Below are 21,661 nucleotides of genomic sequence, written 5' to 3' on the forward strand. Positions count from 1 at the left end.
AAAGTGTCATGGGTCACCAAAGTGCAGTGTATTCAGGGAGAGAGCCAAATATGTGCGCCAACATTCCACTCTTAAAGTTCAAGCACTGCCTGATGGAGAGCCGCTTTAAATATAAACTGAATCTTCTTTCTATGCACAAGCACAACTCTGAACTCAGACGATATGGCAGTTCAGTTGTTCGGCTTTCTTTAAACAAGTTTTTTAACATGTCGCAAAAAAAGAGAGAGAGAGAGAGCGAGAGAGAGAGAGAGAGAGAGAGAGAGAGAGAGAGAGAGAGAGAGAGAGAGAGAGAGAGAGAGAGAGAGAGAGAGAGAGAGAGAGAGAGAGAGAGAGAGAGAGAGAGAGAGCATGTAACCCATAATTAAAAGTATTAGAGATCTTCTTCCATCAGCATGAGGGGGAATTAATGTGGGGCTGTTGGCACATGAAGTCGATGCTCCAGGCTTCCTGTCTCTAAATAGGCAAACAGGAGGTGCATTGCAGAGAGCCAGTTGCCTTGGTAACAACAACTGAGCTGCATGGATTCCAAGCAGAAGTGCTTATGAATACTCAGGGGTGAATCTAACTATACCTTTAAAGATTAAATGTTGACTCAACGCAACAACACAATGTAACAGAAAGTTACATTGTTAGAAATAATTACAAGTTTAACTTTCACCTTAAAAGTACATTCTTTCATAGGAATCTAGAATGATAAATTAGCATTCTATAAAACAAAATTTATGGAATACATTGATTTGAAGACGAATACACTGTAAAAAAAAAAAAGGGATTTTTTTTTTTGAACTTTTGCAGTACAATCGACTTGGATGTTTAAGTTATTTCAACTTAAATTAGGTTAAATTTTTTAACATTATGACTTTAAAAAATATCTTTAAAAAATCTTGTATAACTAATAAAAACAAGTTTACCATACCAAGTTCACCATATATATATATATATATTTATTTATTTATTTTTCATTTCTGGTGAACTGCAGATATGCGTCAGTCAACTGCACATCATAATTTCTCTGTCTGAATGTTTTAGTAAATCCAGAAGTTTCCACACACCTTATTCCGGGCAGATGGACCCTTTTCCAAAGCCTCTGATACTGTATCTCCAGTTCAAAGGCTCCTGTCAGTGACGGGCCCCAACAGCTGATTCACTTTAAGTGCAGGAAACTGTCCTGTTCCCGAATGAGAGACAGAGTATCCATCCCTCTACGAACTGACTGCACATTTACCATTAGTTATCTCCTTGGAATCTGCAGAATCTTTACGCATTATCTGCACTGAATCTGGAAGAAAATCTGCAAAATTCTACAGGATGGATTTAAATGATACTTCACTAAACAAATGTAAGAGTAGTAGAAAACACTTGAGTACTGAAAGCATGATTAATTAGACAAAATACACAAAAATATTAACAAACTAACATGACATATTTGTGAATAATTTGTGAATGTGAAGTATGCAAAAATAAAATTATAATAATAAAATATAAAATTATAAAATAAAATTCCCTGCCAGTTTAACAGGGTTGCAAATTTAGTGCAATTCTGCGAAGCTACATTGGGTGAATATTCCACGGGGGCCTATACTGTACATTTTCCTTTACTGTATAATGTCTGGATACAATATTTTGCCAAAGGTTTTGGGACATCTGCCTTTACATGCACATGAGCTTTAATGACATCCCATTCTTAATCCGTAGGGTTTAATATGGAGTTAGCAACTCTTCTGTGAAGGCTTTCCACAAGGTTTAGGAATGTGTTTATGGGAATTTTTGACCATTCTTCAAGAAGCACATTAGTGAGGTCAGGCACTGATGTTGGTCAAGAAGACCTGGCTCGCAGTCTCCGCTCTATTTCAACCCACAGGTGTTCAAAGCAGTCTGCATGCCTATAGGCGCTTGATTTTATACACCTTTGGCCACGGAAGCGTTTGGAACACCTGAATTCAATGATTTGGAGGGGTGTCCCAATACTTTTGGCAATTATAGTGTATAAAATCCAAATGATTCTCTAATCTTGAGATATTAGTTGGATGTCTGATAAAGTGATGTCAGTTTGCACTTAAAGCTACAAGGACACGGCATAATAGTGTAAAATCATTTATTGCAAGTTCTCACACAGTTTTCTTTACCCGTGACTGGAAATTTCAACCTACACATATTATAGGAATGATTATTAACATTGTATTCAGAGTTTTTGAAAACTGGAGCATCTGTATTTTCTATTACTCTGAGAGTGATTTTCTTTCTTTCACCAGCAAACGGCAGAATAGAACGTAACCCTGTAGGCTTGCAACAGTTTTTGCAACTATAAGGGTAAAATACAGCATCCCTCCTTTGATTTACCTCTCCCTCTCTCTCATCTCTGTGTGGAAAAGATGATTTATGCCTGTTTTTTTTTTTTTTTTGTCTCCTAGCACTACTCGGTATAATATAACGTGGACAGGTTTGTCTTTCTCTGAGATATGATCTTGGTTTTCAGAGGCCAAGTTATGGAGATATGTCTGGAGAAAAGGAAGAAAGAAGAGAAGGAAATTATGATTATGAGAGATCTAATGAAAGAGTGCTGACTGTAGCTATATTAAATAATTTAAATATTTTGGTGGCACTTCACAATAAGGTGTCATATGTCAACATTAATTACATGAACTATCAAGAAATAATAAATCAACAGCAAGTATTTCATATAGCATTTTTAAATGTTATTTGTTCAAATTATTAATGCACTGTAAACTAACATGAACAAACAATGAACAACTGTGCTTTTTTTTAATTGACTAGATTATTCAATCGGTAACACATTACTGTAAGATTTTATTAGTTAACATAAACTTATAATGAACTGCACTCCTAAAGCATTTATTAATTTTTGTTTGATGTTAATTTCAACATGTACTAACACATTATTAAAATCAAAAGTTGTATTTGTTAACATTAGAACAGCTGTATATTTAACCAATGGTACAAAAATTGACAGTAACAAATGTATTGCTCATGGTTAGTTCAAGTTAGTTAATACATTAACTAATGTTAACAAATTAGACCTCATTGTAATATATTTTTTTTATTTTATATCAAAATATCAGACATTTTGTTTAATTTTGAGTTTTAAGTCCTTCTTGCTAAAAATAAAAAAATCTTTTTTCATTCATGTATTTCACTACATTGAGGTTAACAGGATTCAATACTTTCACACTTTAACCAGCTGATATCTTGACGTAAAAGCTGTTTGAAAACAGCTGCGCATATAGAGCAACATTAGGGCCGTGAGATCTAGATGAGAGTGATAAAGTAGCAAAAGTGTAAAGACTGTCTCTGTAAGTAGGTTATGCCCGAGGGTACTCACAGCCGTCTTGTCTGAAACTGCCTCTGAATTATGAGATCATTGCAACATCTGCCGGTTAGAGGGACTGACGCTGATGGACGGCCAGGTGTGTGTGTGTGTGTGTGTGTGTGTGTGTGTGTGTGTGTGTGTGTGTACATAATGTACAGACAAACGCACACAAGCTCACAGCACATGAACTGATGACAAATGAAAGCGGAAATGAAATGAAACTTGTGTCATGACACGAGATACCTAAATAGCTGTTTCACTATATTAACTGTGTCAGATTGAGCCATAAGATACATTAATTACAGGAGGAAAAACTTCCAACCTCTCCTGATGCTGATTGGTGGCCAAGAATGAGGAGAAAAGAGGAGTTACAATTTATATTACACATTCATGAGACACATAATTCTATTTATGCAAACATATTCTATAATATATGCATTTGTCAAGTCACTGAATGAATTCAAGTAGCATTTAAAAGTTAGTGGTTGGTAAGATGTTTTTGAAAGTCTAATGTCCACCAAGGCTGCATTTATGATCAAAAAACGTAAAAACGGTAAGATTGTGATTTTTTTTTTCCTGTGATGACAAAGCTGAATTTCAGAAATCATTGTAATATTTCTGATTTGCTGCTCAAGCAACATTTATAATCATTATGTGCTGCTTAATATTTTTGGGGAAAATGTGATACATTTTTTAGGATTATTTGATGAATAGAAAGCTCAAACAAACAGCATTTATTTGACAGTCATTCTGGATCAGTGTAATACACCCAAACGGTATCTCAAAGTGATTATACTGTAAAGTGAACATTGTAATGTAAAGCATGACCTCCATTGCACACGTTTTTGCCTCATTTCCTGTGTCCAGGGATTTCAGACCTCCAGGCCGTTTCCAGAGCTTAGATCTGCTGATGACGGATAAGCCTTCAGCCTTTCAGATCACTCACACTGGAGGACACATGAGGAATGGGAATCTCCATATTTTCCAATGACCTGTCTGCTTTTGCCTTTCAGCACTGACAACAGCTGTTTCTTTCATCGGCATTTATTGGATAGCTGGCTCGAGGCTTCAGAGGTTAATTAAGCTTATTTCAATTTTTTTTAGTTGCTAACACCTCACTAATATCTCACTACCCTACCCTCTCTAGCTCTCTGTCCTGTCCATTACTGCTTTGAGCCGGACTCACTGGTCTTCCTTCCAGATGGGATGGGCGGCAGGACTGGTTTAACATTGGCACCTGGCCGGCCTGGGGAGGAAGGGAGTGTTGGAGAGACACGTTCAGAGCGAGGAGCATCAGGGGTCAGACCTGAGTCTGTGTGACCTGTAAGAGATAAAACAGATATCCATTAGTCACCCAAACTGGCAATCTAAAGTGACTGCATGAGTAGTCAAAGGTATTGATTGATAGTAACGCGTATGTACAAAGTGAACTATGTGAAGTTTTTACATTGCAGTGTCATGTGCGAGATGCTGCAAAAGATGCAAGATGGGAGCACAGCAATTTACATTGAAAAACAATGGGAAAGTAGCGCAGTGGAATGGAAAAACGTATTCTGCGTGAGCAGTCACTATGTATGTTCATCTTTAGAGATGTACAAACTAGATACTAAAATATATATAAAGGGTTGTATTGAGGACAGACAGTAATATGTGCTCCTGACCTCTAAGAGAGTCCCGGTCCTGCCCCAACATAGATATATCCAAAGGCTCTATGTTGGGCCCTGACCCAGTGTCTGATCGCCGGGCTGGGCTCTCCGCTGAGAGTGCCCCTACTGAGCTCCTCATGGACAGGCCAGAACTGGCACAAGATTCCTCAGAACTGAGACGGATGAGAGAGAGAGAGAGAGAGAGAGAGAGAGAGAGAGAGAGAGAGAGAGAGAGAGAGAGAGAGAGGTTGAACCAAAGTCACAACATCAAAACAGTTTGCTGCAGACTATAGGTCAGTGATTGGCTTTGATCAATAATACGGAAATAAAATACCACTTTTTGTCTATTCCATATTGCACTCACATACCACAATAATGTAAGTTATAAACAAACTTAATTTAAAGTCTTTTCTCTGCAAATATACTAATACATAATTGATAAATGAATCAACATATCATACATTACCAATCAAAAGATTGGGGTTGGTTGGGGTTGATTTTTAATGTTTTTGAATGGGTCTCTTAAATATATATATATATATATATATATATATATATATATATATATATATATATATATATATATATACATATATATATATATATATATATATATATATATATATATATATATATATATATATATATATATATATATACACACACACAACACAGAGGTCTCTTATCTTATATTTTATATAATATTGTGACACATTATTACAATTACATTGTTTTTTGTTGATATATATATTTGCATCCTTGCAAAATAAAGTAATAATTTATTTATTTTTAAAAAAAATCTTACTTTTTTCTTACTCATTATGCCACAATCCTCAATTTAACTGGAAAATAAATCCAAATCGCAACAACAATATGGAAATGTTTAATTCTCTATAGGATTGAGTTAAACACACACTCACACACACACAGAAAGAGAGAAGCACTGAATAAATAAATGTCTCAAGACACCCATTAAAAACAGGTTTTAATAAGTTTTGATTAGCATCTGATTTTAAAAAAATATGTATATAGTTGGCAATGGTCTCTTCACAGATATCCCAAGATTATACAGGGCGCATTTTCAATTGATTTCATAAAGACCACAGTAAAAATTCATAACTAGATCGCAAAGTAACAATCTCCAAAAGTATATTGCTTTTCCCTGGCGGAGGAGAAACAAAAAGTCACTGTTTAACACAATTTGGAGTAGCACATTAGTTTTGTCCTTTTTTTTCCTTCTAGCTAATAAGCAAGCGCCGGTGCACCACACAGGCCGGGCGGCTCTGTAAGTCTCCCAGGACTCCTCTTAATGAGCTAAATTACAGTATATTTAAATATCTTGGGGACATGCATATTTCACAGGAGTAGTCTTGTATTTCCACGCCTGGTTAGAGTCCCCGAGCTCACACGCGGGAGAGGCAATAGCACCGATAGTCATAAATCTGCATTTACTTGCTTCAACACATACATCTTCCAGATGGCCTGCGGCATGTCAGGTACCTGAATGCTTTAACTTTGAGCTGGGGATGAAAACTTTGATATTTGAGCCTGGTTGTGTGTAAAATGGAGATGGAGGTTATAAACATAAAGGGAGAGACTACAAGATAAAACACGTCCTGGGAAATGATGTGTACAAGGAGAGGACTTTGGGGAAAGGTTAATTGTCTTGCCGCGCTCAGGTCAGAGGCCAAAGGTGAAAATGACAAGGTGTGTGTGACATACCTGCTGTCCTCATCGAGGTCAGGACCGCCGAGGCCAACAGGACGCTTTGAGGAGGAAGAGGGGCCTGGCGGAGGCAGGGTGTGAGAGGCTAATGATGACGGAGCTGTTGGTGCACTTCTGTGACACACACATAAACACACATACAGTATTAGTTCAACACTATTTACACACACCAGCCTATAGTGGTGCTTTTTGCTGAGGATAATTTTTTGGGGCATTTTATGCCACCACAAGAGATTGTTACAAATCCAGACCATTTAACTATAGAACGATGTAAAACTAAAAACAATATATATATAAAACTAAATACAGCATTGAATTATCAATAAAACATCATTGAATTGTTTCAGCTAATGGACCATTTCAACCTACACTATTGATAAAGTTTGGGTTAAAAATTTTGTTTTAATGTTTTTGAAATGTACTAATTTGATTAAAAAAAATATAGTAAAACAGCAATATTGTGAAATATAATTGCCATTTTTTATTTTAATATAATTTAAAATTTAATTTATTCCTGTGATGGCTAGCTGAATATTCAGCATTAGTCTTCAGTGTTACACAATTTTTCAGAAATCACTTAATATGATGCTCAAGAAACATTATCATCAATGTTGAAAACAGTTGTGCTGCTTAATAATTTTGTAGAATCTGTGATACATCAGGATCCTTTAATAAATTACCTTGTAATAAATTATGTGAAAAATAATCTTTTTAACAGTATAAATGTATTTACTGTCACTTTTGATCATTTTAATGCATCCTTGTTGATTAAAACTTTTGAACGGTAATACAGGTTATAATTCTCTTTATATGTGCTTATTCAAATGTGGCATGCTGCACATTACATATTACAGTGTTCATCATTACCGGTAACTTTGGAGCATCCACTATTATAGAGCTAACACTACATTCTAATGGAATCATTATTTGCGTGGAGTGCAGAGTTGATCAGTCACTTCTGAGGTTCTAGTTGAGTTAGCATGACGGCTTAGAAGACAGTAAGGCAGCTCATTAAATTTTGGATTGATTCAATGTTTGTTGTTTTGGGGATGTTTTGGAACAGTGATGTTTTATTTCATCACTAAAAAACTTTGGGTAATGTACAGACAATTACGTTACCTCTGAAACAACTCGGCGTAAGCGCCACGGCTCTTCCCGCTCAAAGCTTCCCGAATCACCTGCTGGCGTCTGTGACTGGAAGCTATTTCCTTTGAAGTTCACAGAAACATATTGTCAACGTTGGCTTCTGTAAATTATATCAAGCTAATAATTATGCAAAATGAACAGAATCAATAACACTGGACACGCTCTCTCTTACTGCAGGGGTCAGCTGAGAGGTCATCTTGGCCTGGATTTTGTTCTGGTAGTTTCTGCTGTAGGAGTCCATGAGGTCAATGGCCTCTTTCGTGTTGGCTGCCAGTAACTCACCCATTGCGTCTACAACAGAGTTACGGTTAAGGCACTCAGCCATCGTGAACAGATGTCTGCTGTGGCTACAGCAGTGAACTACCACAGCCCCACACTGAGTACAACTATTTTCTTTATAATCCTGGTGTAGCACCCCCCAGACAAAACTGACTTCATGTAAAGACCCCATGAAAACAAATTAAGAGTTTTGTGGCCTTTAGTCCATGTCTGTTATTTTGGTAACACTTTTTAATACGGGTGCACTAACATGTATTAATTCATGCTTAACTAATGCACAGAAAATCTGTGTCTCATGAAGTTAATGTATAACTCATAAAGAGTAAGTCAGTTATATCTTGTATTAGCTAATAGTGTAATTACAACAATGGGTCAAAGTCATGGATTTTCATTTATCTTTAGCTAATGACCTGCAAAGATATCATATTATGACTTGACTTGTTGGGGCACATGACCATTGTTGGGTGGAATACATTACTAAATTACTGTAATTTAAAGGCGCAATATGCAATTTTCGTCGTTAGAGGAGTAGCTTGATGATGCCTTAATTTAGAGGAATCATAGGAGTTGTGGTCTTCACCTCTACAGCCGGTGGAAAATAATTAGATGAGATAAGCTTATGTATTAAAGATTTATTGCAGCATAAGCAGTTGGAGCGGAACAAGGCAGCTGGAGTGACTGCTAATAAGAGCCAAGCAAAACACACAGCATGAGAGAAGTGGAGCTTTTATTATTCCACTTCTTCTGGTCATGCGTATGTGGGGTAACGTGGTAATGTTTTATCATATTATATACATTTGAGTGTGTTGAAAGTTATGTTATAATGCTACTCTGTGCGTTCGCTCGGCGGCTATGAGACACTTGTTGCATACTGCAGTAAGTCATATTGATATTAGGTACGGTAAAACATGGTACTCGTGGGAAATCAAGAAAACGAGATTTAAACAATAAGACTAACTGTGTTGAGCTACATAACAATGATTCGTTTTCTGTCAATGAATGTATCCAAACAGTTTCTCACCTGTCTAATAAAACACATCATATATTAAAGTGTCTTTGGTGTTTCCATGGTTTCTATAAAATTAAACGAAATATATAACATTGTTCTAGTGGTTTTTGGATATTTCAAACCAAAAATCGCACATGCCTTTAATTATTCTTCCCTTGAAAAAGTAAAGTAAGGGATTACTCTTAATTTGTCTGTAATTTAATTACAGTTACTTCTGATGTAATTGCATTACATACTGTATAGACTATAGAACATAAAAAATTGTGGATTTAACATAATTTAACATCTAATGTTAACATGTTTTTTATTTAACTTTTGGAATTCTCTTTCAACTGTGAAAGGGTTAGTTCACCCAAAAATGAAATTTATGTCATTAATAAAGATTCAAACGGTTATGAATCAGTGTATTGATTCATGATTCGGATCGCGTGTCAAACTGGTGAAATTACATCACATTGGCGATGCGAATCATGAATCAATATACTGATTCATAACTGTTCGAATCTTTATTTGAGGATTGAAAACAAACCCGGAAGAGAAGACAATGCTGAAAAAAGTCGTAGTTTTTGTTATTTTTGGACCAAAATGTATTTTCGATGCTTTAAGAGATTCTAATGAACTAACTGATGTCACATATGGACTACTTTGATGATGTGTTTATTCCCTTTCTGGACATGGACAGTATAGTGTGCATACACTTGCATACGCTCTCAGACTAAATATAAATATATTAAACTGTGTTCTGAAGATGAACGGAGGTCTTACAGGTGTGGAACGACATTAGGGCGAGTCATTAATGACTTAAATTTCATTTTTTGAACTAACCCTTGAAGTATCAACATTGGAAAGAAAACAGTACTTGTTAAGTGATTTTATTGGGTCTTTAAGTGTATGGCAAAGTGGGATTGTGATCGCTCACTCGTGGTGGAGGTGTTGTCAGGTGTGACTGAGCTACTGTCATTTCCTCCTCCCTGCTCCTCTAGACCCAGGTACTCCTTCACCAGCTGTTTTAGCGTCTGGTAGGCCTCAGTACGATCATCTGATGAGCACAATAGAGCGGTGCAGGGATGATGTAGTTTTATAAGCCAAAACCCGGAAACGAGTTCTGGTTCCACCGTTCTGAGGTCGATGTGTTTTTTTAATACATTTTTGGTTAAATGCTTGAAATAAGGTCTGTGGTTAACACAAGAAATCATATGAAATGTTCATGTTTTATTCTATGATATAAAATGCATCAGTAACAGGTAAACTCATATACTCACTAGTCTGCTTTCACAGCCTCATTGTGTTTATAATCGCGTTCTTGCAAAGTATTATTAACTTGAAATTTCAAGGAAAACTCTTTCAAACAAAGACTAAAATAATTTTTGGAAGTTATGATGACGCTGAAATCATATGACTGTGGTGAAGTTTGTTTATAGCCTAAGTTTAGCTTTTAACGTCTGCTGATTATAATATGTTTCAAAATTCAAGTTGTGTTTATTTGTGAAGACTATCACAATAAACAAAATGTATAAGAATCATAAGCTTTTGTTAGTCACAGACCTTATTTTCTGCAATAATCCAAAAACCAGTGAACAAATCCTATTGGTTTTTTGTCAAAGTAACCAGAGTGATGCTGACTTCTGGGGTTGGCCTATAAAAATAAGTCATCCCTGCACCATGTAGTAGAAGAGAGCAATCGAATTTCAATAAAAACCTGAATAAATCTTGAAAATCTCTTGCTATTGCAGTTAAAATATTTGCTGAATTGTCACTTAAGAGATTTTTACAATTCAAAAAGGGAAATAAAAATGATATTCCTATAGACAGATATTATAGCATAATTGACTATATATGGGTTAATAAAAGTTAGTTACCACAAGAGATAATGTTATCAAAGAAGCCAGGCTTTTCTCTGTTGATCTTGGCGTACAAATGAATGCGAGACACGGCTGTTTCCATCTGAGCGTTGCTGTAGAATCCTCTTGCTTTCAGAAAGCAGACGTAATTGTCAACAACAGTGGGGAACAGCAAGACATAACGGGGCTCAAAACATGAGTTCTTCAAGCTATAAACTCCCTGGTGTTGGAACAAACACACAAAATGTTTGGTATAATTAACGTTTGACCCAGTTTTGTGCTTGGTCGCTGAATGTTAACATGGTGGAACATGTTTTCTTAATGCCATACCTCTAGTTCCATATGCACACAGCAGGCCAGACCTTCACGAGCCACGCGCTCAATAGACTCCCGAGACAGGCCATACCAATGCCCTCCATATTGCATTGTCTGGACAAACTGACCCTGAGAATAGGAGAATAAAACTGAAAAGGACACTGTAACTGGAATATGACCGTCATAGAGCTTTATCACTGAATGGATGTCCAGCACAGATTCACTGCAGAATGACCTGAACTCTCGACCTTTGGGTTGCTAGGGAACATCGTTCTTCTCACACAGACAAACCTCTGACCCCTGTGTCCAACTGCACCTGGGTCCACTTAGTAGCAGCAATGCTGCAGTCAAGCTTTTACTCGCAGACAGCAATTCTTAAACACATGTTTCTATGTGGTTAAGGTGGCTTTAATACATCAGTACGAATACCAACTGTGCTCTAATCCTACCCTATTTTTGCTTTAACAGGCCCAGAGAGAAGCATCAAGCGGGAAAAAGCAGAGGGGTGTTTGCGTCTGCAGAATGCAGACACACATCTGTGTTTGTGTGATATAGGTAGGAGAGGTTAGTCTGTAAAACCTGACTCTGTCTCTTCCTCTGCGCTGGCGGCATAAGGTTGTAATCGCACATCAAAAGGCTTCCTTCCAGCCTCTATCAATCAATAACACTGGACTTATATAGCAACACTTAAGAGCTAAACGAGATAGTGGCGGCACAGACTAGGTGTGCGCCCTCTCAGAAGCACCCAAGGGGCCTGGGGGAAAAAAGAATCTAGGGTGAATTCTTTTCCCGCTTCACATTTTTGGCATGTCATTGCTTTATAGACCAATATGGCCTCTGGGAGCTTGATTCTACAAATGAATGAGCATAAAACTGTAACACAACAGTTCACAGTTCAACAGTAAAATACTGCAAAAGCAGATCAGAATATGATAAAAGTCTGGCTGTCTGAATGAAGACTTTACCATTTGAATCATGTTCTGAAATTCTTCCTCGGTGACAAAGTGATAGTCTGATCCATCCTCTTCCCCATAATAGGGACCCCTGGTGGTATGGCAGGCTCTACAACAAACAAATCGATTAAAGAAACTCTCAAACTAGGGCTACACAATATATTGAAACTGAATAAATATTGCGTTATGGCTTATGAAAGAGTAACAAAAGCCTGCAATTAAATAAAATAAATATATGTGCGGAATTTCACTCTAAAACCCACAGAGCATATATTATATTTACAAAGAAAAGCTTTATGGCTTAACGTTTAAAAATGAAGAAATTATAAAACAGAACCACCCCAATCTTTGCAGAAGTATTAATCCTTTCCAAATATTCATGTCATCTTGAAAAAAAGTATATATTGCAGAAAAACTAAATATCACAATTATTTTTCCAAGTATCGTGCAGCTGTAAAATAAACACAACTCCATCACATTATACAGTCAAAGATTAATATTTCATTAGTTTTCTTTTATAATGAACTCTAAACTGACACTTACCCATAAGCAAAATAGTCGCTGAATTCCTGGCACAGCTTATGGGCAAGTTCCCTCTTCCCACAGGCCTGCGGGCCAGTTAGGACCAGCATGGGGTATGGAGCATCCAGACTGGGGAGAGTACTAGTGAAAAAACATGCAAAAATGCATATTAGCTTAACGCTGTTGTTATTGAACTTCATGTGAGTTCAACCATGTAGTTTTTAACCAACTGGGTGACTTCAAATAGCCTCACTACACAGCTCCAGATTCATTTTAGTTAAAATCAGAGCACTGTGATTGGTTTGAAGGGCTTTCTGCTTGAGGGAAGTGGCCTTTGTAGGTTATACAGGCCATAAAAAGAAAAGGAAAGGGGAGAGTCATACCTGTCAAAAATAACCTGCGGTTGCATAAGCTGGTACATCAACTGGGTCATGTGATCTCTGGCTGCAATCACCTCCAGAGGAGGGTCGTACTTGTTCACAGCAGACACCTGAAAATGAAAGACAACAGCAATGTGACTCACTACTCAACCTTTCCTTAATCATTCAAAAATGTGCATTATTTTCTAACTAACTTTCAAGTTACTTTCAAGTTCTTTCCAGAACTAGGCTTTCTCCATCTTAATGCTACAAAAAAGCTCCTCACTTCTAAGAAACTAAACACCATTTTTACACTAGATCACCTTCTCCTCTGCAGTGACAGCGTGTTGGTCCAGGAGTATGAGGTGCTGGAGGAGGAAGATCACAGCCAATCTATAGTCATCTTGGTTCTGCAAGAAGCCAAATGGCTTTGAGTATAAGGTAATGACTTTAGGCCCTGTGCTATGGAGTTGAGATGTCTATGGTGGCCTTACCTGCACTGGGTTTCTCAGGAGATTCATTTCTCTTAACAAAATCAGGTCATGCAAATGTGCAGCTTCCTTTATCTCACTGATCTGATGTACAAGGATCAAAAAACAAGAAGTTTTGAGTAATTTGTTGAGTGAAATGTCTAGCTCACTCTCAGATAAAGCTGCCAGTACCGCAGGGCCTTTTCAAACACTATGCTTATTTACATTATTTACCCCTAAAGTTTACATACATTCCTAATACTCTCTGAAAAATATTGTGCAAATATTGTACAACTTTCTAGAAATAAAAGATTGATATTGGTATATTTTGAGTAATAATTTGTACCCTTAAAATACTACTATGAACCTTTTAGGAGTAGATAGGGTACAAAGTAATACCCCAATGACAAGCTGTTGTATCCCTAAAGGTAAAAAAATATGTATTTATTTTCTGACAGATTTTTTAGTAGCAATTCTCACATTTTAGACTACCTAACCATTTTCGCTTGGTCAGATTGTTTCCTTTTTGGATTGTTATGCTCGTAGGTATAACATTAAAGACATTTGCATAATATAATATGACAGGAATGTGACAGCTCCTTTACCAGATTGCTCTCAAGGTTGACGGTTCCCAGGAGATGGAGGTTCTGGAGACCCGAGAGGCTTTGAATCCGGTTACAGGACAAATCCAGAACTTGCAGTTTACGTAGAGTCTGGAGATTCTCAATCTTGTGTATCACATTCCCCCTCTTAAAACACACACACATACAATTATAATTTCAATGGCACAAAGAACAGTAACTAAAATGCTCTGCACATTGATCTACACGGCCACGGTCATGTGCCATTCCTGTCTGACTGTGTCTGTGATTGACAGGTGAGTTGAGTTAATTCAAGGCTGATGGGTAAGGACTGACAGGTGAACATCTGGGTAAGATGTAGCGAGTGCATATCAATGAAGGAGAAGTTTTCCGTACTAATGCCTGTCTTTCCCCCTTTTCCTAGTCTTTGTAATTGGTTCTGAAATTCAGTATTTCAGTTCAACTCACCAAAAAATACATTATGACAACCAACAAAACAGCTGGTAAAAACAGCAAAACATTAATGCTTCTCACAAAATAAAAATAAACTTTACAACATATGTATTTTAAAAATGTATTCATAATTACACGGCCAAAAATATATATTTAGTAGTTTTGTCTGGTTTTCCAGTAAAAGTATCAAAACATTCTGAAATCAAGATAAATTTACTTTAGAAGAAAAATGACACTTCGTTTCTGAAAAAAAAAGAATCGAAATCAAGCTTAATTAAGTGACTATATCCTTTATTTTTTTTCTTGAAAAAAAACCCCCAGGTAGGACACTATTTCTAGGAAATTATTTTAAAATATCATAAGCAATATTGTGTTTTGTAACAGAAAAACTGTTGAAAAGGACTAGTTCTGTGTACTTCCCTGAAGTCCAATAAGTAAAGCATTCTAAAAATGCCAAAATCATGGGTTTGAGTTCCAGCAAACATGCATGAACTTATAAAAATGTACACTTTCAATGAAGTGTAAGTTTATTCTGAAAAAAAGCGTCTGCCAAATCCATACATGTAAAAAACATTAAAGGGTAGCTGAAAAACAGACAACCAAAATACATTAAAAAAAATGTATTTCGGGTCTGTGCAGCTGCTTTTAATAATGAAATAGGTGATTAATATGTGAGTTAAATTGACCCACAATCATAACTAATAGAAATTTTGTACACAAATCACGAGTGTCGGCATTTTGCAATTTGCAATAAAATTTTTTCATAACCCTAAACACAAAAGTCACAAAATTTCAAGAAAAGCATCATAGGTTAACTCAAAAATCGAAATGGGTCAAATTGACCCGCAACCTTATTTGGAAGATTCCAGCTTCCAGAGCCCTGGCCTTACAATACTCCCATGCCTGGCACCGAACAGCAGGATACGTGACCACGAGGGGCTCTGGAAGCTTCAGATCCAAAGTGTGATGGGTGTAAGAGAAACAGGCTGACAGGTGCACGCTGTTCAGGGTCTCAGAGCAACAGGGGGCGGACAGGTTCAGCGCGTGGGAGGGTGTGTACGAGTGCGTTTTTTTTTTGAACGGGGTCCAGGCTCTCTCACGCCAGCAGCTTGGCCTCATGGGGATATGGACACCAAAGGACGCGGCGCTGCTGACGATGAGGAATCTCTTTGATAAAGGACAGCATAAACATCCTTCAGTTGAGTGGCAAAGGTCTGGTGGCACGCTGGCCTGCCATATGGCGGGCTTCAACACCAGGTTTTGTTATATTTTCTGAAAAGGCTGGAGCTTAATCATGCATACTGTCTGAAAAACACACAGTTAGAGGAAGGTTCTGGGGAAAAAACAGTAACTGCCAATGATATCAAAATGATAGGAGGACATGCCAAACCAAGAAGCTGTAGTGTTGCTCACACTATCACAAACAGCGAGCATGGCAACCTTTCTGAAAGTGTTGACACAACAATATAATCTGGAAGAGGATGACAGATGACAACGGGGAGATACTATGGGGTGAGCAGAAAATATGTCAAGAGGTTATGCAGTCTGACGCTAATTAATCCAACAGAGACTCGTAAACACTTCGGGGAAAGACAAGGAAGACCTTGCATTACTGTATTCCAATCTGAAATTAAAATCAAGCTTGATTACATTTATTTATCGCCCCATCATGACGACGGTGACATATTTTCCCAAAGAGAAATTAACATTTTATAGTTTCATATTCAGTACCTGTCCTTGCCTTGCCAATGTTAATTTCCCACCTCAAAACACACATTAATTAATCTGCAAACCTGCACTTAACAAGTAAATATTTCACAAAATACACTCATATTTTATACCTCTCTGCACTTATTAATCATCAGGAATAAATTAGCTCTGTTAAATGGGTGTTGCTGTTATGTTAGAAATGACGGTGTGTGTGTGTGTGTGTTTAAGAAGGCTGATGGTACCAGGCAGAGCGTTCTGAGGGGCAGATGGTCCAGACCCCTAATGCGGGAGATGTTGTTATGGGCCAGGCTGAGGTGTGAGAGCCTTTTGCACTTTTCCAGTCCCCTGATGGCACTAAATGAATTATCTGAACAGCGAGGTCAAAGATTGTAAAATAATGTTTTGTACACTTTAAAAATCTATACTTTAAAGTAAAGATGAATCACGCTAGTTACTTGTTAATTACACATTCCAGGTCTTATATATACACTAGTAAGGTATAACATTATGACCACGTTTCTAATATTGTGTTGGTCTCCCTTTTGCTGCCAAAACAGCCCTGACCTGTCGAGGCATGGACTCCACTAGACCCCTGAAGGTGTGCTGTGGTGTCTGGCACCAAGATGCTAGCAGCAGATCTTTTAAGTCCTGTAAGTTGCGAGGTGGGATTGGACTTGTTTGTTCAGCAGATCCCACAGATGCTCGACTGTAATGAGGTCAGGGAAATTTGGAAGACAAGTCAACACCTCAAACATGTTGTTGTGCTCCTCAAATCATTCTTGAACCATTTTTGTTTTGTGGCAGGGCACATTATCCTGCTGAAACAGGCCACAGCCACCAGGGAACACTGTTTCCATGAGAGGGTGTACATGGTCTGCAACAATTCGTAGGAAGGTGGTACGCATCAAACATTCACATGGATGGCAGGACACAAGGTTTCCCAGCAGAACACTGCCCAAAGGAAACACACTTGCCCTCTTCCCAAAGTGCATCCTGGTGCCATGTGTTCCCCAGGTAAGCGATGCACACACACCTGGCCATCTACGTAATGTAAAAGAAAACATGATTCATCCGACCAGGCCACCTTTTTCCATTGCTCCGGTGTCCAGTTTTGATGCTCATTTGCTCACTGTTAGTGCTTTTGGTTGTGGACAGGGGTCAGCATGAGCACCCTGACTGGTCTGTAGCTATGCAGCCACATGCAATAAACTGCAATGCACTGTGTATTTAGACACCTTTCTATCAGAACCAGCAACTTCTTGAGCATTTTGAGCTACATTAGCTTGACTGTTTGATCGCTCCCCACGTGCATCAATGAGCCTTGGCCACCTATGACCCTGTCACTGGTTCACCACTGTTCCTTCCTTAGACCACTTTTGATAGATACTGACCACTGCAGACCAGGAATACCCCAAGAGCTGCAGTTTTGGAGATGCTCTGACCCAGTCATCTAGCATCACAATTTGGCCCTTGCCAAACTCGCTCCAATCCTTACTCTTGCCCATTTTCTTGTTTCTAACACATCAACTTTGAGGACAAAATGTTCACTTGCTGCCTAATATATACCACCCATTATTAGGCAGTTATTCACTTCACCTTTCATTCTGTCGTAATGTTATGCCTGATCGGTGTATATAAAAAGTTCATCAATGTCCTTCTCCATTCTGTTTTCCCTAGCCAATCAATTCCTGGTGGAAAAAAAGTAACTTTGCAACTACCAGTCATTAGAGAATAAGCCTGCTTAAATATCTTCTTAACACTTTATTTTGATGCTCCCCCAACATACATTCTACTGATAATACGTGCCTTTGCAAGAACATAAACTTATTCTACTTACCCAAACTCTAACACCTAACCCTAATATAACAGTCTACTTACAGTCTACTAATATTCTAATGAGAGTTAGATGGACATGTAGTTGCTTATAGTTAATAGAATGTCTAAAGAGTAACCCCACCCTATATTATTCTCACTATGAATAGCCTGTATTACTTGGAAAAAAAATACTGAAGTAAAATTAATTGGTAACGTTGTGATTTTTTTTTTACAACCTTCAAAAAGGATACAGTCAAGAATCAGTTTGGACAAAGAAGAATATGAAGAAAGATCCTTCATTACTGTGATCTTGTTGTGCGAAAAATTCACCTCCTGCATTAAAAGAAAAGACAGTATATGAAAGATAATCATACAAAAAACAATAAATAACACAGAAAATGTTGAAACTTTTTTGGGTTGCATTTTATTTTACAGAATGTGCACACACTTGTACTTACCTAAGAAAGTACTGGTAAGTATAAAGTAACTACATGGGTTAAAGTTTGGATTAGGGGTAGGTTCATTCAGGGTTAGTACCTAGTTATTGTAATACTATAATATGTACACACATCTAGCATTAACAGTGAAACATCTATAAAACACAATAAAGTTATTCTTCATTCAGCGATGAATGGAAAAACTGAACGTCACATAATATCACAATGCTTTGTACTGAACTGAATCACCTTGAGATTTTTTGGTGGCTGGAATCCAAAAAAATCTGTGAGTTGGTTGTGGGAAGCATCCAGTATGATGAGGTGTGGCATGTGACTCACGCAGGATAGATCTGCCAGTCACAAAACATTAGGGAGAAAGAGCAGGAGAAAGATGGATGACAAGCATCCGCACAGCTGAGATTATTTATCCCGCTACCAAGCAACCATGAAGGACACGGATGAAAAAAAATCCAGGAAAACACTTTTTAACAAGAGGATATTAGAGCAAATATCTACATTAGCAGAAGAAAAATATAACGGTTCTGAAACATGACAGCAAATTTCATTTCACCATCTAGTTTACTTTTAACACATACATTAATTCCTAAGTGTAAACCTACCTTTGATTTTATTGTAGGGAAGCTCTAGCTTTTGTAGATAGATGTAATTGCATAAAATGGAGACATTTTTCAAGTCTCGTCCCTGTGGCCAAACACAATCAGAAATTCAGTTAAGGTGCCAATAAAATGTCATCCGGTAAAACCCTGAAACTAGAGGAGAGTATGACGCATTAGAAAAGGATGTAAACTAATTTGGAGGCCACTTCTGTTTCTCTCCGGCAAAGTCATGCAACTAAACAATATCAGTGCTTCCTGAAAAATATATTAATATTCTACCCCAGAGCTCTGTTGAGTAAGCCTGGGAAATTTTATTATGGAAAATATCAGTTGTTGAATATTACATAACAATCTCAGTGTGTGTGTAGATCAGATTGTGGGGAGCAAATATTCCCAAACGGACAGTAAAACCACTTATATTGTGGTGAGACAGCAACAGAAAGAAGCTTATTAAACATACTAAATAATGTCTAAACCAGCTTAATAGTCAAAACAGTGATTTATACCTATCAAAAACTGCTCAGTTTAGTGTTGTAGTCAAGACCACCTAATCTGAGACCAGACCAACACTCATTAAATTCATAAAGATCCAGAAGATGCATCAGAATTACAAATACAGTACACAAATAATGTTGAGAATAATACTTTTTAAAAATACTGAATGCTTGTATAAAAGCATGCAGTCATGCTAAAATTTTCAAAAACATCTCTCTTGTTCTTGTGATATTGCTTAATTATATCATGTTATAATATAAAAATCCATTTCTCAATCTGCACTTTTATTCAAGAGAATTAATCAACTACTTATTCAAAATATAATAAGTTTGATATTTGACCCCTGACAGTTGGTTTAATTAATAGAAAATGTTATTAGGTCAAAATATAACCATTCCAATAAAATTCCACGATGACATTCAAAAACAAATGTGAATGTGTGTGTGTGTGTTGATCACTTACTGGCACAGAGAGGCACAGGTAAGTGTGCTGGAGTCCTGTAGCTGACTGTCCCAGGTTGGACAGACATTTAAACACCTCGTCCTCCGTCAGTTCACCGTCATTCTCCATTTGAAAAGAACAATTGAAGGAAACCATAACGATTTAAATGTGGCTACAAAGAGTTAAGTATAGAAATAAGCATATTTGAGGGCTGTTACCTCCATCGTTGTTGTGTGTATTGACTGTCACCTCTCTTCTTTTGCTGTCTCTATGGTTTCCTCTCTCCAGAGAGCACCGCTTATTACTAGAGGCAGGAGGGAATCTGACATGTTCAGCTTAATACAAATGCCAAAGATGGAATATTTGACGCCATTAGTTGAGCAAACAACTTTGTTTCCCCCTTCTTCTAAATGTATAGAAGGCGGACTTTCTATGAGGCGCTAGGATAAGCGTAACTTGCACGAGCATCGGTTGCTTGGTAACCATACATAAACTAAAGCGTTGTGCACATGCGCATGAATAGAACGTTGAAAACATGATAATAAATATACAGGAAGTAACAGATAAGTCTATTTATTACTATTATAAAATACTATATAAAGGGACTTTAATATCATACAGTCAGCACATTAATTATATAAACCTATGTTAATTAATAGTTATATTTTAATACAAAAATGTATGTTTTATTTGTATTACTATATATTTCCTTTTTACACACACACACACACACACACACACACACACACACACACACACACACACACACACACACACACACACACACACACACACACACACACACACACACACACGTTGGTCTATGTGGTTTACAGGGACTCTCCATAGGCGTAATGGTTTTTATACTGTACAAACCGTATTTTCTATCCCCTTACACTGCCCCTGCCCCTACACCTACCCATCACAGGAAACATTCTGCATTTTTACTTTCTCAAAAAATCATCATTTAGTATGTTTTTAAGGCCATTTGAATTATGAGGACATTTGATATGTACTCATAAACCACATTTATAGTGTAATACCAGTGTAATACCCATGTAGTTTTACAAATTTGTGTCCTCATAAACCACATAAACAGGCTCACACACACGCACACACACACACACGCACACTCTGTGTTAACATCTGCATTGTTGACAGCACATTCATAACTTGAAATTTAGTATATAAAGTGACTAAAAACTCAAAATAATATGCGCAAAGGGTTCAATCAAAGAAATAAAAGCAACAGATTAATCCCCGCATTTTTGAAAAATACAGATGATGTTCTCTTCTGGCATGCCTGACAAAATATACAAACATAGTTTTAAATAGTCTGATCAGACAAGTTCAAACTTAGCAAAGTCATTTTCCAAAGCTCGTTTCCCCCGTTATATTCCTTTATTCTCATTTTGACATTAACATTGGCAAAATTCAGTTCAATTCCAGTAGCCCAGGGCTGTGCGAGACTTCTCATGATGAAAGACTTTAAAGCAATTAATAGAAATTTACAAGCATG

The 21,661-nt window shown here is 37.2% G+C and overlaps 1 protein-coding gene across 2 annotated transcripts; it reads right to left on the reverse strand.

Moving 5' to 3' along the window:
- Positions 1 to 2,123: 2,123 nt before the first annotated feature.
- On the reverse strand, positions 2,124 to 20,609 carry lrguk (leucine-rich repeats and guanylate kinase domain containing). Of its 2 annotated transcripts, XM_067427224.1 has the most exons (21): positions 20,361 to 20,609; positions 20,164 to 20,265; positions 19,210 to 19,291; positions 18,839 to 18,939; positions 18,404 to 18,485; positions 16,580 to 16,704; positions 14,199 to 14,342; positions 13,618 to 13,698; positions 13,447 to 13,533; positions 13,148 to 13,254; positions 12,786 to 12,905; positions 12,255 to 12,351; positions 11,305 to 11,418; positions 10,993 to 11,194; positions 10,053 to 10,172; positions 8,018 to 8,136; positions 7,819 to 7,907; positions 6,697 to 6,813; positions 4,990 to 5,147; positions 4,515 to 4,649; positions 2,124 to 2,498 (listed from the first exon to the last, which is right to left on the reverse strand). In XM_067427224.1, the coding sequence occupies exons 1-21, from the start codon at positions 20,364 to 20,366 to the stop codon at positions 2,485 to 2,487; spliced, it is 2,202 nt and encodes a 733-aa protein (XP_067283325.1). In that variant the 5' UTR covers positions 20,367 to 20,609; the 3' UTR covers positions 2,124 to 2,484. The 2 variants fall into 2 exon arrangements, with proteins under 2 accessions (XP_067283325.1, XP_067283324.1); XM_067427223.1 differs by lacking the exon at positions 2,124 to 2,498 and having other exon boundaries at positions 4,048 to 4,649; positions 20,361 to 20,608.
- Between the last annotated feature and the right edge of the window lie 1,052 nt (positions 20,610 to 21,661).

The sequence above is a fragment of the Pseudorasbora parva genome, chromosome 20 (genome assembly GCF_024679245.1).
Source record: "Pseudorasbora parva isolate DD20220531a chromosome 20, ASM2467924v1, whole genome shotgun sequence".
Lineage (NCBI taxonomy): Eukaryota > Metazoa > Chordata > Actinopteri > Cypriniformes > Gobionidae > Pseudorasbora > Pseudorasbora parva.

Coding starts and splice junctions, on each gene's coding strand:
- lrguk (XM_067427223.1), bottom strand. Junction 14,343..16,579: donor CCCTCAGAACGCTCTGCCTG/GTACCATCAGCC, acceptor GTGTGTTTTAAG/AGGGGGAATGTGATACACAA. Junction 4,650..4,989: donor GGACCGGGACTCTCTTAGAG/GTCAGGAGCACA, acceptor TATCTCTTACAG/GTCACACAGACTCAGGTCTG.